The sequence below is a fragment of the Sabethes cyaneus genome, chromosome 2, assembly GCF_943734655.1.
Source record: "Sabethes cyaneus chromosome 2, idSabCyanKW18_F2, whole genome shotgun sequence".
Classification (NCBI taxonomy): domain Eukaryota; kingdom Metazoa; phylum Arthropoda; class Insecta; order Diptera; family Culicidae; genus Sabethes; species Sabethes cyaneus.
In genome coordinates, this window is record NC_071354.1 from 188,534,989 (window position 1) to 188,550,519 (window position 15,531).

The following is a 15,531-nucleotide window of genomic DNA, read 5'->3' on the forward strand; positions in this document are numbered from 1 at the left end:
GCAAAATAAATTCGCGACGTTGCTTTTCGGGTGACGCCATTTTTTCCAATTTTCGACTGACCGCGATAAAAATAGAGTGTAAACAATACACTCTAAACTACTTCTACTCAAATTTTCAAGAGAAAATACCCAATGGTTAATTTTTTGCAGCGTTTCTTCCGAGATGCAATTTGATGTGGGACACCCTTTAGCCGCACTGGTTTACGTTCGGTTAATACCGACTTTCACCGATTTCGATTATCCTCCAAGTTCCAGTCGTCCGCCTGCTGCACATGTTGTCGAGAGTTTCGTTACTAGTTGTGTCAAAGGCGTCTTCGATGCAGCGGCCATTTGTTCTTCTGTAGTTCCATATGGTGACAACTCCGAGGCTCGGGATGATATTTGGCCTTAATCGCCTCACAGGCCTCATTATTGCAGTTTCTCGTTGACTTCTTCATGCTTCAGCGCTCTTAGGTATTTTTCGTAGTTGAATCAATCAAATGCTTTCCTGAACATCACCAGTAGAGAGTCCTAGAATATTTTAGTTTGCGTGAAGCATTCACCCTTCACCCCCCTACAAGACGATCGGTAATTCTGGTGTCACTGCGCTTATCCAGCGATGTTTTTGCAACAAGGCGATGTTACGGGTTGGTTTAGAAAGACTGCATTGCGAAGCCATGAAAACTGGCAATGACGTGCATGCATCGAACTGTTCGCAGTTTGTTTTGATCACAATAAATTCTCTAGCAATTTTTGAAACCAACGTTCTTTCTCGATTCCTTTCACAATCGATAGCCAAGAAATTTTACGTTGGGTCTTTTAGTTATATAATTCGAGAATCAAAGAGAAACATGTTCAATTCTTCTTAAAAAGAGCATGGCATGTTCACCATTACCCGGTTAACAATCCAATGTGTCCGCGTAATTTTGCATAGACATTGAACCTTGCATTTTTCAACCTCTCCCAACAGCCAAAACAACTGACTGCTAAAAGCGAAGCATGTGACGCGATTGTTAACGTGACTTTCACTTTCATTTGTAAAAAATTAATGCACTGTGAAGAGTTTTCCCTCAACTTCCCACTGCTTTTGGCTAGTTTGTTTAGTTAAAGCATTCTTGTTACACTCCCTCCCTCTCGCCAAATCAATTAACACTAGACACATGAATGACGTATCAGAAAAGCCTGTCGCTTGGTAGGACGTATTGAATAGGTATGAATAATTAAGGCACTGAAAGTTGCAATTGCGTGAAACTTTGCACCACAACGAACTAACTGAAGGGATGATTCGGACGAACAAATGAAATTATTTTCAAGCAATTCAATACATTTTACTTTCGATTATCCATTACACGAGGATTACATTTAAGCAGATTAAGATAAGTGACCTTATTCGATACTGTATCGAATAAAATTTGTACATAGGAGTTAACTTTTCTTTTTAATTTACACATTTATTTCCAAACCAACAATTTCATTTGCAAGTCCAAAACTTGAATTTCATCTGTGGATCCATATTTAGGCTAAATTATTCTAGGTAAATGCCCTTAAACAATACTTACTACATATATTGGAGTAGTTTCTATACAATATAATCTTAACAGATCAGTGTGCTTACCGCTTAGAAGTTTAGCAATCGACACTAAAAAGAATCTTTCTAACCTTAAAGCATTAAAGTAGGTGAGTTCTTCATCCACAGTTGGAGTCTAGAACGCCAGCTCGAAATTCTACCGCAACTATAACAAAAGAAAAGGGATATTATTTAAGTGTAGGTAGAACAATGTTGCTGAAGTTTGATTAACTTTTACTCGAATTAATGTTTCTTCTCTATTTAATCATTCTCTTACCACTACAAAGTTGAATAATTTAAAGCGATTACTGCTAACACAAGTGAACTACTTCGTACTTTATTTGCACATGTCACCCATGAATGTTAAAGCGATTTAAAGAGTTAATTTTTAAAATCAATCTCCAGAGGGTTTCGGTTTTTTTTCTGCTCTAACGTACAATTTAGATCATATATCAAACGTTTGATGGCGATTAAAGGTCTATTTCATCCTCCATGCCGGGTGGCGGAGGCTCACTGGATTCCCATTTGGGCTTTTTCGCGTCTGGTGGCCCCGATGCGTCGTCACCGGGATTCGCCGCTGGTTTGCTGTGAATAACAGGTGGCTGCAGGTAGCTCACATCTGGCACCATCCTAAGCAGCTCTTCGTCGGTTAGCTTCGACAGTTTGCTGTCGGATGCTGGCGGTTTGCTTTGACCACCCGCTGTAGATGACGCTGTACTGCTATAACCGGTATAATTTGATTTGTAACTTGAGTATAACGACGGAGCTGAGGGGATGTATTCGTCCTCGTCGTCATCGTTAGCTAACCGAGTTATTGGGGGCTTTTCTGTTCCTTGTTCAGCAGCCGGTGCCTTTGCAGCTATATCGACGGAAGTTGAGGGAACAGCCTTATTGATGCTTGCCAATATTTCCGACAAATTCGAAGGAATCGCTATATCCGTAATCAACGATGGAGGTAAAGTAGATTTGATCTCATCTTCTTTTAGTTCAGCTTTACTAATAATGCCGACTATTTTGTTCTTTTCTTCTGCGATCTTTCTATTGATTTCTTCCATTTCTATTCGAATTCGCTCCGACTCTGGATCAACGACAGATTTGGACTTAGTTTCAACTATGGCTGTCACGTCAGCGAAATTATCACTATCATCGCTAGCACCGCCCGGTGAATATGGTTCCTCATCGTCGTCGTCGTCGATAACGACAGCCGCTAGTGAATCCTTGCTTGTAGCAGCTAAAAAACAAAAATCATTGTAATTTGGATATTATTTGCCAAAAATTTTACTTACCTTTAGCCGCAGCAGGACCCTTGATAATATCCATATCTATTTGTTCGGGGGACTCTGATTCCGATCGACGTTTTTTCGTGGCAACACTAGTGCTATCTGAAGCAGTTGCTTTGTTGCTCGAGGCTGCCGCACCCTTTTCCACCGCCGGCTGAATTACCGGACTCTTACTACGTGGAGGCGTACTGCTTGAGGATTCGACGACAGCCTTCTTGTTCACTGTGGCATACTTTGTTATGACTTGCTGCATCAATGCAAATGACGGCGACACTGAAGTAGAACTACTGCCACCGGAACTTGCTTTCGTTGCTCGGCGTGATGCCTGGAATAATCAACACAAATTAGATTCAAAACAGCAGACTAAAATGTAACACTGAGTCACTCACCTTAGCCGAAGAAGTTCCCTTCACCGTAGATGTTGAACCAACTCGTTGACTTTGAATCTTAACAATGATTCCCAGCAGTAGATCAGGTTTCTTGTCTCCTTCAATTATACCAACACCACGCAGCGGTTTCAATATCATCGGTACCATCTGCTCAGCTGGTAGAGGGAAAATGTAGAAATCCTTAATGGACTTTGAAGGTGACTTGATGACACTGTATCTCTTCCGGGAGAGTAAATGAGAATAAAGGGTATAATATGCTGTCTTTTCGCTCGAATGGAGCCGAACTAGACACACTTCTTTGCTCGGGCTCTTTCGGATCTGACCAATATACTCCCATACTATTTCCGGCTTAATGGTTCCACAAATAGTGAGATCCTCAGAGAAATCTTTCGCGACGTCCTCGATATCTCCACTAACGGATCGCATGGACATTTCAACCGTTGCGAGATCAATCATGTGCACATTTCCCGTCCAATGTACAAACAAAGCTTTCTTGCGAGCGTCCTCTGTAACGTCGCTAGGGATGTTAGAGATGAAATCCGCTTTTGGTGAGTCGCTATCGAAACTGGTGGAATGAGGAGGGGTGGGAATCGTTACCGTACTGGTAGGTTGTTGATCTTGCTCGTCTGCAACTGGAGAATTTCTACGCTCTCTGGATTCGCCTTTTCCACTTTTTCCTGAGGAATCATCTTCCTTCAGTTTTCTTCCATCACTGCCGTCAGTAGATGCCAAAATTTGATCCACCAAATTGTAGCTCTCCAACTGCAGTGACCTATTGTCCGCTTTCTTGGACGGCTTTTTCACTTCAACAGCCTTACCTAGAGCTTCATTTTTATCCTTTTCCGGAGCAACCACTTCCACATCCTTGGACCCATCACCGGTTACCTTCTCTTTGTCCCTGTCCTTATCGCGGACTTCCTTTGGTTCGTACTTTTTGTGGTCTGATCTATGTTCCGATTTATAGTCGGATTTGTGATCACGATGCCGAGATCTTTCTCTTTCGCGACCACGATCTCGATCACGTTCCCGATCTCGATCGCGATCCCGATCACGTTCTCTGCTGCCATGCCGGTCATGGCTTCGGCTTCGACGGCGCTTATGTTTCGATCTGCTCCTCGATCTATCTCTTCGTCTGTCTCGGCTGCTACTTCTACTACGACTTCTTCTACTTTCTTTCTTTCTTGACGACGATAATGACGCCGAAGCTGAAGAAGCGGATATTCCACTTCCGGAAGTGGCCTGTCCAGTTGAACCGGTAACCGTTGCAGAACCACTTCCATATGAACCGGCCGAGTACTTACCGCCATAGTTCGCAAAGTCGTAATCTTTCGAACGAACGCTAGCATCTTTCGAAGGGGAAAGTGTACTGTCGACCTCGCTGGTGCTCGAAACGGTTGAATTGTTCAGCACAGCCACTACATCCTCTACCGAAGTCATCGGATCTAGCCGGACACGATCGTCACTTTTGCCCTCAATAACCTCTTCACCTTTGTGTGTTTTGAGGACATAGTTTTTCGCACATGCTAGTAGGTCCAGTTCCGACTTTTTGATCATTTCAAGCTGGTGTTTGTTTTCATTTTCGCGCCATTGCGCCAACTCTTGACTCGCGAGCTCCTCCGGTGTCATGCGAACCTGGAAAGAGATAATTTCATGAATCGTTAGTGGTTAATCGGAATTGGACAAGATTAGTTAATATTATTACTCTTTTCCTGGCTAATAATCATCAGTTAGTAACCTAAACCGAATAGCGCAATAAGTCGGTACTAGGCTCTAAGAGGGTCACTCAATGATGAAGCCTTTCAGTGGCAGTTCTGTCTGCTAAGCCAGTTATGAGTTGACTTTGGAGGTTACAAGCTTTAATTATATAATTGTCCATTTTGAGCTAAATTCAGAACAGGAACACTGATTAGAGGTGGTTCGATCCAGAATGCGAATCAACGCGAACGATTTTACAAAATATTCCGAATGGATAAAAATACCGTTAAGATAGATGCAGCCGGGTTCTTGGAATAATGATCAGGGAATTCAAAGGCTTCATTGCTACAAGTTTTAGGAACTCGTTCACTACTCAAAATTCGCGCAGTGGGCGAATCGACCGAAAAAACGGAACTTTTTGTTGCCGCTGTTTTTAAGGGATAAAAAGTGACTTTTCCTATGTAAAAAATCACGAGAAATCGATTGGTGATTGTCTCAACGCGTGGAATTGACGGGAATTAGCCCATTTTGCCCCATTCACCCCTATTTTCCAAAAGTTTTTTAAGAATCATACACAAACTTTCTTTAATTTGAGATTCTATGGTTAGAAAAGAAGATTGTTAAGAAAAAAGTAATGAACAATTTTATTTTAATGCAAGATAGTCTAATGGACTCAAGGTTTTAGTACCACAGACAAAATGCCAATTTGGTACTTTTACAGGCGATTGTCAAGAAGACATCCTTGTTGGGAAGGTTGAAAAAGTTAGATTATCGAACGATGAACAAACTTTTCACGAAAATGTCGTTAAAGGAATGTTTTGCTTTGTTTTACCCTATAACTTTTACTGAAATTGCAATACAGCATTTCACACTTCGAAGAAGTTTACTGAATGCAATGAATTGCACGATTATCAGCTATTCTTCTCTTCAATTCTATCAATTGCTTGCTTTTTCGGCGATAATCCGCTTATCGAATCCATGCCGAGTTCAGGAGCTATTTCCCGGTCTTGGACTGCCGCTCTCCAGTCGCCTGCGCCCCTGACACGCTGTTCTAGCATCCACGTCAACAGCGCGCTCATCCAACGGGTACGGGGTCTGCCTCGAAGTCGACGGCCGCTGTTATCTGCTAAATATTGTTTCGCTGGTCTCTTATCCTTGTTACGTGGCCAGCCCATTGTAGCCTGCCATCTTTCAGGTGCTCCACAATATCCGCATCTTTGTATACATAAAGGTAAATTTTATAATCCATGCGCTTGCTCCAACCTTCTTCGTCTAATAAGCTGGCAAGAATTGATCACAAGATGTTACGCTCAAAAACGCCAAGAACTCGTCGGTCGGTAGAGTACCACCAGGAGAATTAGTGTCTTATAGAGTGCGAGTTTTGTACGGAGTTGCAGGCTACAGGACTTCAGCTGGCTACGTAATCCGTAGAAAGTCCTATTGGCAGGCGCTATCCGCCTTTTTACTGCCCGGCTCATACCGTTGTCACATATCACTAACGAAACAAGGTAAACAAAGTCGTCGACCACTTCAAAAATATCTCCATCCATCACCGCTCCAGTTCCAACTTCTGAAGGGCTACCACGCTCTCTGCCAGCCACCATACTCTTTGTTTTGGTAGAATTCATGATAAGCTCTATCCTCGCAGTTTTCTCCTTAAGGTGCGTGTACACTTCTTTCACAGCTCTACGGTTTTTTTTTGTCAGATTTGACCACTGCATGACTCTAGGAGCATGAGATTTCGTAATGCTTCTGCTTCTTTGCGCGCCCGCCCTTCGAATGGACCACGCGAGTTCGGCTTCGCAACACTGCCGATTATTCCGTTGTAGTTAATTTTCTGAATTTCCCCTAGAATATGTTTTTTAAGCATACCGTTTCAATAGAGCTGCGAAGCCTAGTCTCGCGGACAGGACTACCGTCTTGGGTAAAGCTGGCGAGATACAGCGTTTCATAAGTCAGCCGCTCGCTCCGGATCAGCCGCTGTTGTATGCCGCCCCTAACCTATGATACAGTACTATGGTTCATCTTCCACCTGTATACTCCAGTCTAGTGTATATCACAGAAGACTGTTGTTGGCTTCCGTCTATAGAAAACTCCGAGCACTCGCAGGTTCACGGTGAACATTATCCATGAGAAACCATATACCTCATAGAGAGCAACCGGTGTAATGAGCATTTTGTCAGTTACACTGTGTAAGTTAAGGCCATAATAAACACAAATTACTCTGATAGTCCGCTTCCGTATCTCACGGCTGATATCCCAGTGAGCTAAGGTAGACAAAGTCGTAAGCTATATTGAGCTCAACCACTTATATCGATACACCACTGCCTAAATGAAATAGGACGACCTCGGTTCTGCTGGTCAGGATGTTCGTTGTTTTGGACGTATTCATCTTCAACCCAATCTTTTCTACTTCACAGTTTAGTTTCAGCCACCGCCACAGACGATCTGTAGACAATGTTCATGTCATCGGCAAAACAGGTGAATAGATTTGTAGAAGATGGTGCGCCACATGTCGCCGCCCAGTTAGCGTCGGGGTACGATGCTGGTCTAACAAGCCAACCGTCATATGTTCGGTGGTGGCCATATGTATGCTGGGTGGTGCTTCTAGAGTCAGTAAGATCGTTGCACTTTACCCGTCCTAATTACAATTACTGCCCTGTACACTGTACCTGGCGGCGAAGTCTGTCGATGAAGAAGGGTAATGTCCAAAGACGGTTTAAGCCCCAGGGTTTGCTTTTTTGCACCGTTTGTAGCGCTACGTTAAGCAGCAATCATTGTAGACCATCACCTTGACGTAGTTCCCTGTGGAATTAGAGTAGACCCGACAGTTCAAAAAATCCGCACACAGCACTGCGTACTATCCGTCGTAGATTAATCATTTTGATCAGCTTCCCGGAAAAACATTCTCGTCCATGATTTTTATTGCTCTTTGCGATCGATAGTACCATACACAGCTTTAATATCGATGAACATCTACTACAGCGTAAAGATTTGGCCCTTCGCTGACCGTGCTTCAACGAAGCTGGGGTGATAACTTCACGCAAATTTGTTAGCAATGTGGTAAGAGCTTTTGGAAGACGATTTGGGAAATCACTTCGTAGGCGACATTGAGAGCAATGATTGCACCGTAGTTCTCACAATCCAGTTTGTGGCCTTTTTGTAGAGCGGCCAGATACCCCAAACATTCCATCCCTCCGGCAGCTCTGATATATCCCTAATTCTTACAAGTATCCGGTGATATTTGGTCAGCTTTTCCGGCCCATCCTTATAAGCTTGTTCTTCAGCAGATTGAAGGCCTTTACTTCGGCTATTGTTGGTCAACCTAGCGACAAAATTGGTTTCTCCGTCACGATAGTCCTCTGCACGGGCGTAATTAACGAGTTCATCAAAGAGCTGTTTCCACCTTTTGGTCATCTCACGGTCGTCCGTCAACATACTACAATTAGTTGTCCTCATTCAATCACCAACACCTTTCGTTTGAATACGGGAAATGCTACATATGATTAACGTTTTGTACATCAGCAAGTTCGTGTGGGATGTATTCATAAATACATAAATAAATATGCCATCGTTGTCGTCATCGTCAGCATAAAGCCAAGGTTGCTCGTGCTGTTTAAATCAGTCATATTTATTCAAACTCGTTCCTAATCCAGGAATTGTCAATTTCCCAGGCATATCAGATGTCACAAGTCGCTTTCGACCTGGTCGAGTAAACTTACGTGTTGGGCCCCTGTTTTTGACGCAGGTGGAGTTGTTGAAGAGAACCGTTTTTGTTGCACTGTCGTCCAGCATCCTTACTACGTGTCCGGTCCACCGTAGCCTACCGAATTATGCCAGATGATCAACGAATCTCTCCAAGTAGTACCTGCAGCACCTTCCGCTCGAACACGTGAAGAAGAGCAAAGTACGCCCGATTTTCCGCTTCACTTCGACGCTGAATCTCCATACTAATATTGCTATCCGCGGTCACCAGCGATACACCAAATACACGAACTCACCTACCACTTCTAATTCTTCACCGTCAACGGTAATCGTCCATAGGAGGCGCGCGTTCGGCTCCTTTGAGCTACTTCCTTTTATGTATTTTCAGCGCATTTGTTTTTAGTCCAATCTGCGGGCGTGGGCGTGTCGGCTATACTTGGGTGTTTTAGTTGCTACTCCGCTTTTTAGTTATTTTCATACTTGACAGCAATACAATCGCAAGTGTGTAAGGAATTACAAGTAGCTTACTGATGCGAAGCAGCCGATTAAATACTCAAGACCTATTTTCGAATAAGACATCCGCTTGTCCGTGAGTAATTTCAAACATTTATTACTACTTTCTAGTATCTAGTAACATGCACAAAGATTTTGTCGACCACGTTTTCATGCAAGACTTCAGTTTTAATTAAATGCTTACATCATGTCGATATAATTGGATGAAGGAAAGCGCTGATTGCTCTGTTTCATGCACACAATATACTTTCAGGAATCAGGACATCAAATTGGTCTAGGCCCAAAGTTCAAACGATAAAATCGGTTGAAGAGATGGTTTTATCACTTGCACAAAACTGTTTACTTTCAGCACACCAACTTAGTCTAGATTCAATCGAAACGATTAATTCCTGATGTTGGACTTGGACGGGAGACTATCACTTTTATCTGAAATCTGACGTCGCGGTCCTGGGAAGCAAAAGGGTGCTTCATGTCATTGATTCTTGGCATGATATTTAGACTTATGTCGATAGTGCTTTGCTAAATAGGGTATTTTTCCCTTGCGAATCAATGCGTAGATTTCTCAAGACCTGACCACATTTCGTATTTAGATTTTTTTTAAATACCCCACCTTGCCGCAAGATCATCCTCCGTCAATACATGCCTACTTACCAACTGTTTCGCCTCTATCCGCTTTTCGCAAATCTTTTGAAACAGCGATAGATTCTTGCGATCCTTGATGTTGAACACGAGCGAGCGATATTTGGCTCGATACTTGGCGCCGGTATCCTTGTTGAAGAGGGCAAACATTTCCTCCTCGATCGCTTCCGCGAATCGGTCGATTTCGTGTTCGTTCAATCGCGGAGTATCCTTGCTAGTACATTGCTCATTAGTACGCTGTATAAGGTGTTCCTGTGATAGTAAAGCAATAATTAATAGTGTTTTGAGTTGCGTAAACTTTCTGTACAAACCTTAAGAGTTTTCTTCACAGTAACTCGAATATTTTCTCCTGCTGGAGGTCCGGCTGCTGGTTTTGGAACCGGCTTCGGTTCTGGGGTAAGCTTCTTCGGTTGTTTAACTGAACTGCCAGTTAATGTTGGGCTGCTGGAAGCTACCCTCGTACTAACCGTTGATGCTTTGGGAATATGCGTCAAAACTGGACTACTTTTCGAAACCGGCGTAGTTGTTGTGGATGTTTTCTGTGTGCTTTTGACGACCACCCTGGGTTGACCTGGTTGTTGTTTCTGCTGTTGCCCACCGGAGCTCACCAAGGTAAACTTTTTCTGATCGCTTAGTTTTAGCTGTGCTTGAACTTTGGTTCCAGCGGCGGCGGCTTTCTTTTGCGCTTCCATAGCCATTTGCTGCTTGGCAAGGATTATGATGGCCTGCGGGCTACCGGGCGGCACGAGTTCGAACGTCGGATTGCTTTTGAGCCAAGACTGCAGATTTTCGGCTGTTGGGGCATTTTTGCCTGTCAGGCAACGACCGGTTGTGCGCTCCATAACGATTATCTGTAATGATGCTCTGTTATTGCAATCCTAAGAAACTTGAGTATTAATACTTACTGGGCCAACTTTCACGTTTGTTCTAATAACGACAGGAGGTTGTGAGGGTCGATTGGTGGCCGCAACGGTTTGCTCCTTAGGTTTTTCTTTAACTGTAACGTTCGACGAAGTCGAAGCCAAAGTCGATGGTGTTGCTACGGTCTTTGTTGACACCGCAGAAGTACTTTGCGTAGAGCCATGAGCTAAGCCGGCATGCTTTCGGATGCAGTCATCGCTGCAATAAACTGAACTAGCACGAGCAGGTTTACCGCAAACAACACAACCCGTGACGGTTACCACTTTCTGTGGTACCGCCTGAGTTACCTGAGCTGTTCGCTCGACACTGGGGGCGCTACTACTTGATGACACCAAAAATTCCGTCATTTTCGGTTGCTGTAAAATGTGTGAAAAAGAAGTTGGAGAAGGATGTAAAGTAACGGAATTGGAAATTAAATACTACAGTAAAATTAACCGAACATTGTGTGATAGCATGCGTGAAGATATAAATTTCCAATGTGATTAAAATAAGAGAATTGGCAGGTGAATGTAGAGAAATCTATTTCTATTTCAAGGTTATAACACGAATTTGTATCTATTTTCTGTAAATGGAATGCTCTGTTTAAAATTCAAAGTCGAAAATCGGGAGAAAATAAACACGAATCAACAGAATAAAGGTTGGGTTGGAGAGCGACAAAGAAAAAGGATATTAATCCTCGGAATTTAAACTGAACCAGCTTAGTCATCAACGTCCAAACACCTACCTGTTTTTCATGCTTTGTCTTCAAGCAGTTTGGACAGGTCCACTCGATGCCATCCTCTTCCATCTGTTGACCCATAGCTTTCGTAATGTTGACGCACTTTCCGTGGAACCAGTCCTCACAAACGTCGCAGCAGATCATGAAGCGATTGTTGTGCGGCTGCTTGCAGATGCACCATAGTCTAAAAATTTTTGATCAACGCAAATTAAAACAATTTATCGATTGAAAACGGAAATGTTAGACATACCTATCCGGATCATCCTCCGAGTTCCAGCTCTCATCGGATTCGATATCGTCGTCGTTGTTGGCAACGGCTGCGACGGCAGCAGCAACAGCTGATGTGCTAGCTCGCTTGCCACGCGTTCCCGCTGATGTTGACGAAGACTCCGAAGTTCGTCGACTGGAAGCTCCACTTCGATTACCCTTTCCTCTGTTTTCATCAATCAACAAGCTGCCAGTTCCGTCGTCGTAGAGAACGGGAGTTGATGCTGTCGATTTTACCGTATGCTTGGGCACTTTTGACACATGATGAACAGCGGAAGGTGAAGGGTTAGCAAGATGTACGGCTGTTGTTGGAGCAGTTGTAACGGTTGCTGCTGCTGTTGCTGGTACAGATGGTGACGAACTGGAGCTTGGACCAGTTTGTGCACGTCGTTTTGCTGACCGGGTCGCGGGTGCTTCAATCGGAGGTAAGGTAATAACCCGTCCATCACTGCGGCGAATCTGAATGGCTTCTTTTCGAGGCATTAACTGTTCCTTGACAGTCATCGTTGGAAGAGATTCAGGATTGGGGCGTTTGTTCTGCGACGGATTCATTGCTGTATTTATTATTTGCACCTGTTGGGTAGTGGTGGAAAGCGGCACTACGTTGGTAGAGGAGGTGGATGGCAAAGCAAGCGGAACTGATGGGCTTGCAATTGGGTCTGTTCCAATGACACCGAGTACTTGTTTGTCAAGTATTTCTTGGAGTTCTTTGTTTTCGGCTAGCTCAGCAACGTGTTGCAAAAGATCCTCTGGCAGACCATCGTCATTGGAACCGAGCGCGGCCAAAATGCTGTTATCTGTTATGGGAAGACCGGACTCGGGCACTCCACCAGGCGGTAAATTGTTTTCCAAAATTTTCACAATATCTTCGTTGAGTTGCTGCGAATGCTGTGACTGCTTGTCAGCCTGTGACATCTCTCGCTGCACGAGAGAATCGATCAGGTCAAGTTGTTTGTCTTCGGAAGCGCTGGTATGTGTTTGAATCGATATTTGAGCCGGCAACTTTGGCGTGCCTTTCACGATTACCGGTGACAGTTGTACAAAGCCACGCTGAACAACGTGAACGGTTGATGAGCTGCTGGGGCCACTTGTTGGCATTGACGATGATGATGATGGTCCCGAAGCCAGAGGGGTAGTAGGCTGATTAGGACGATTCGTGCCAACCTTCTTGATAATGTCCGGCGTTGAGAACAATGACGTCATATCACTGAAAAGAGCTTCAACATGCGGAGCTGGTTTTAGCGGTTTCTTTTCCTTTTTGATGACTGGTACTGGAGCAGTAATTGCGATAGGAGTACTGGGAGCCGCCGAGGTGACTGCAACCGGAGCAATAGAAGGTGTAGGAGCAGCAGGAGCAGCTGATGCTTCAATTTGTTTAATTATATCTCGTTTCGGGCCGTAAGTTTTCGGTATTATGATCTTATTTGTGGCGATAGTAGGTATAATCACTTTCACTTCTGGTTTCTTGGGTGGTTTCGGCGTTTTCTTTCTAGCCTCCTTGGCCTCTAAGGATTCCTCTTTCTTAGCTGTTATCTTCGCAGTAGATGATTTGTTCTTTGATCCAGACTTTCTCTTCTTCGATTGTTTCCCAGTAATACTGAAGTCGAAATCGCTATCGCTGTCATCGTCCTCTGGGAAAGAGATTTCTTCGGAATAATCAGAGTCCGAATCTTCCAAAATACTTTGCAGCTCTGCAGCATCGCTGCGCTCTTCCTTTTGAAAAGTGGATTTTCTCCGCCGGGTTCCGGTAGTTGCAGTAGGCGTAGGAAGTATAACTTTACTGATTGTTCGTTTTCTGCCCGTTCCACTGTGTCCTTCGTCGACAGTTTGAACGGTTGAGACCTCTCGAACGGGTTCACTGGATTTAACTTCCGTCGGTGGAGAATCTACTTGTTCGTAATATGGCCGCGGTGGCAATTTCTGGCTCGGTGAAGTCAATGGTGTGTAACAGTGATCATTCGCAATCACGTACCGTTGGAATTCGTAATCGATTGCCGTATCGACGGTCAGCGGTTTCTGTAGTCCCGCTAGCGTTAAAATTTCCGAAGCAAATTTTTTCGCTTCTGCCGGTGGATAGAAACCTTCTACCATCAGACTAACGTGAGGGGTCTCACCGCCGTCCAAGAGGACATCGTCTTTTTTGGCAGCTACTTTTGATCGTCTAGTGGCTACCCCTCCCGAGCTCACAGCATTAGATGTGCTGGCGCCGGCCGCAGAATCGCTCTTGCCGCTTCCACTGCCAGCAGCGGATGAGGGTGCCGTGTTGGAAGACTCCGGCGAATTATCCGAGTCTTCCCCTGTCAAGGATTCCAGTTCCTGTTCCAGTTTTTGTTCCTGCAACAACCGACGCTCTTCCTCGATTTCCTCCTCGATACTGGGCGTCGGGGAGGTTATACGAACCACACTCACAGAGGTATCCGTAGTTTCGTTGGCTGTAAAAAGAAAGTTTTTTATTATTTTACATTTTATTTTAAATTTTACTGTCCAATTTGCATTCGTTTCATGTTTTCAATCGCTATTTTTGTTAGAAACCAACATGAAAGAACAAATGGCAACATTGCACGTTACTATGCTACACTCTACACATATGTATTTATATGCTGCTTAGACAAGCGGACAGCGCCGATCAAAAAGCAACATAAAGCAAACAGTGAGAAAGAGGCGCGCAAAGTTCGCAAAGCACTGCTGGCGAGACCCGATTTTTCGCAATCACCTCAATTGAAGCAGTAAGTAACCGAACCGATTGCGCTCAATTGACTTATCGTCATTATCGTCATCAGTCAGTCAGACCGTCAGTCAGTAGTCAGTCACTATCATCTATTTATACGGAGCAACTTTTGCTTTTACCTAGTAAACTGTGCAGTGTTTTCTGATCGACATGCACACTTCCATCCTTTCCGACTACGATCACCAGATTGGAATCGATCTTTAGACGATCGTCCACGGACGATCCCACCACGGTTCCCGGCGTGGCCGTCGAAGGCTCTCCGTCAGCTTGAAGCGAAGCTTCTTCCTCCCTGTTCGAGTCGGACGACGATGGATAAATCTTGAACACCGAACTGGACATCCCGCTACCGCTAGGAGACGAAGTTCGCAACAACCGGTCTCCAAATTGTTTTTATTTCCCCCTCGCGATTGTCAACAAAAACAAAAGTTCGATAGCCTCTTGTTTGCACAATCGAACAAGTTTTACGGTTTATTTTTGTTTGTCACTTGCCGACGATCACCGAACAGTGTATAGTACTAATTGTCACAAAATTCAGTTTCAGTTTCAAACACTTGCATTCACCCGACACTTTCAGTACTTCTCATTTTATGCAAACTGCACTGCACACTGGATAGCAACTAGCCTTCACCAGATCCATATTTCCAACACTATAATTTTTTCCCGTCGACGGCGATGCACAAGCAGACGACGCCATTTTTCTCTTCATATCAGCTCGGTCCCGGAAAAATTTGCTCGCACAATTTTCACATCTCAAACATATGTTTCCCGGTGGTTCTCGAGTGTTTCCGCACGGCAAACGGGATGAACAACGCTCCGGAACCGATTCTGATACGGGAGAACCATTCGAAAGGCAATTTTTGGACAGAAATATCCAGCCTCATCAACACGGGCGTGAAACTTTTGCCTGGGCTGCCTCAAGGGTCGAGAAATTTTAGCTTGAGCTTTCGTGCGATGATTTGACCATGGCGTGTGGGGGACACAGTGGAAACGAATCGTTTCGTTTTCTACCGAGGCGCATGATGCTTAGCTCTTCGCTCTAGTGCGAAACATGGGGCAAAGATGCGCGCTTGCTCGCTCTAATATGTTTATGATTGAAGGTCAGCTATTCTATGTTTTGACGAGGGAGCGAA

The 15,531-nt window shown here is 44.2% G+C and overlaps 1 protein-coding gene across 1 annotated transcript; it reads right to left on the reverse strand.

Annotated features, from left to right (window-relative positions):
* Positions 1–1,317: 1,317 nt before the first annotated feature.
* LOC128734550 (death-inducer obliterator 1-like) lies at positions 1,318–15,291 on the reverse strand. Its single transcript, XM_053828805.1, has 9 exons — positions 14,521–15,291; positions 11,657–14,105; positions 11,413–11,590; positions 10,673–11,044; positions 10,079–10,618; positions 9,780–10,019; positions 3,216–4,847; positions 2,833–3,151; positions 1,318–2,777 (listed from the first exon to the last, which is right to left on the reverse strand). The coding sequence occupies exons 1-9, from the start codon at positions 14,738–14,740 to the stop codon at positions 2,017–2,019; spliced, it is 6,711 nt and encodes a 2,236-aa protein (XP_053684780.1). The 5' UTR covers positions 14,741–15,291; the 3' UTR covers positions 1,318–2,016.
* Positions 15,292–15,531: the final 240 nt, after the last annotated feature.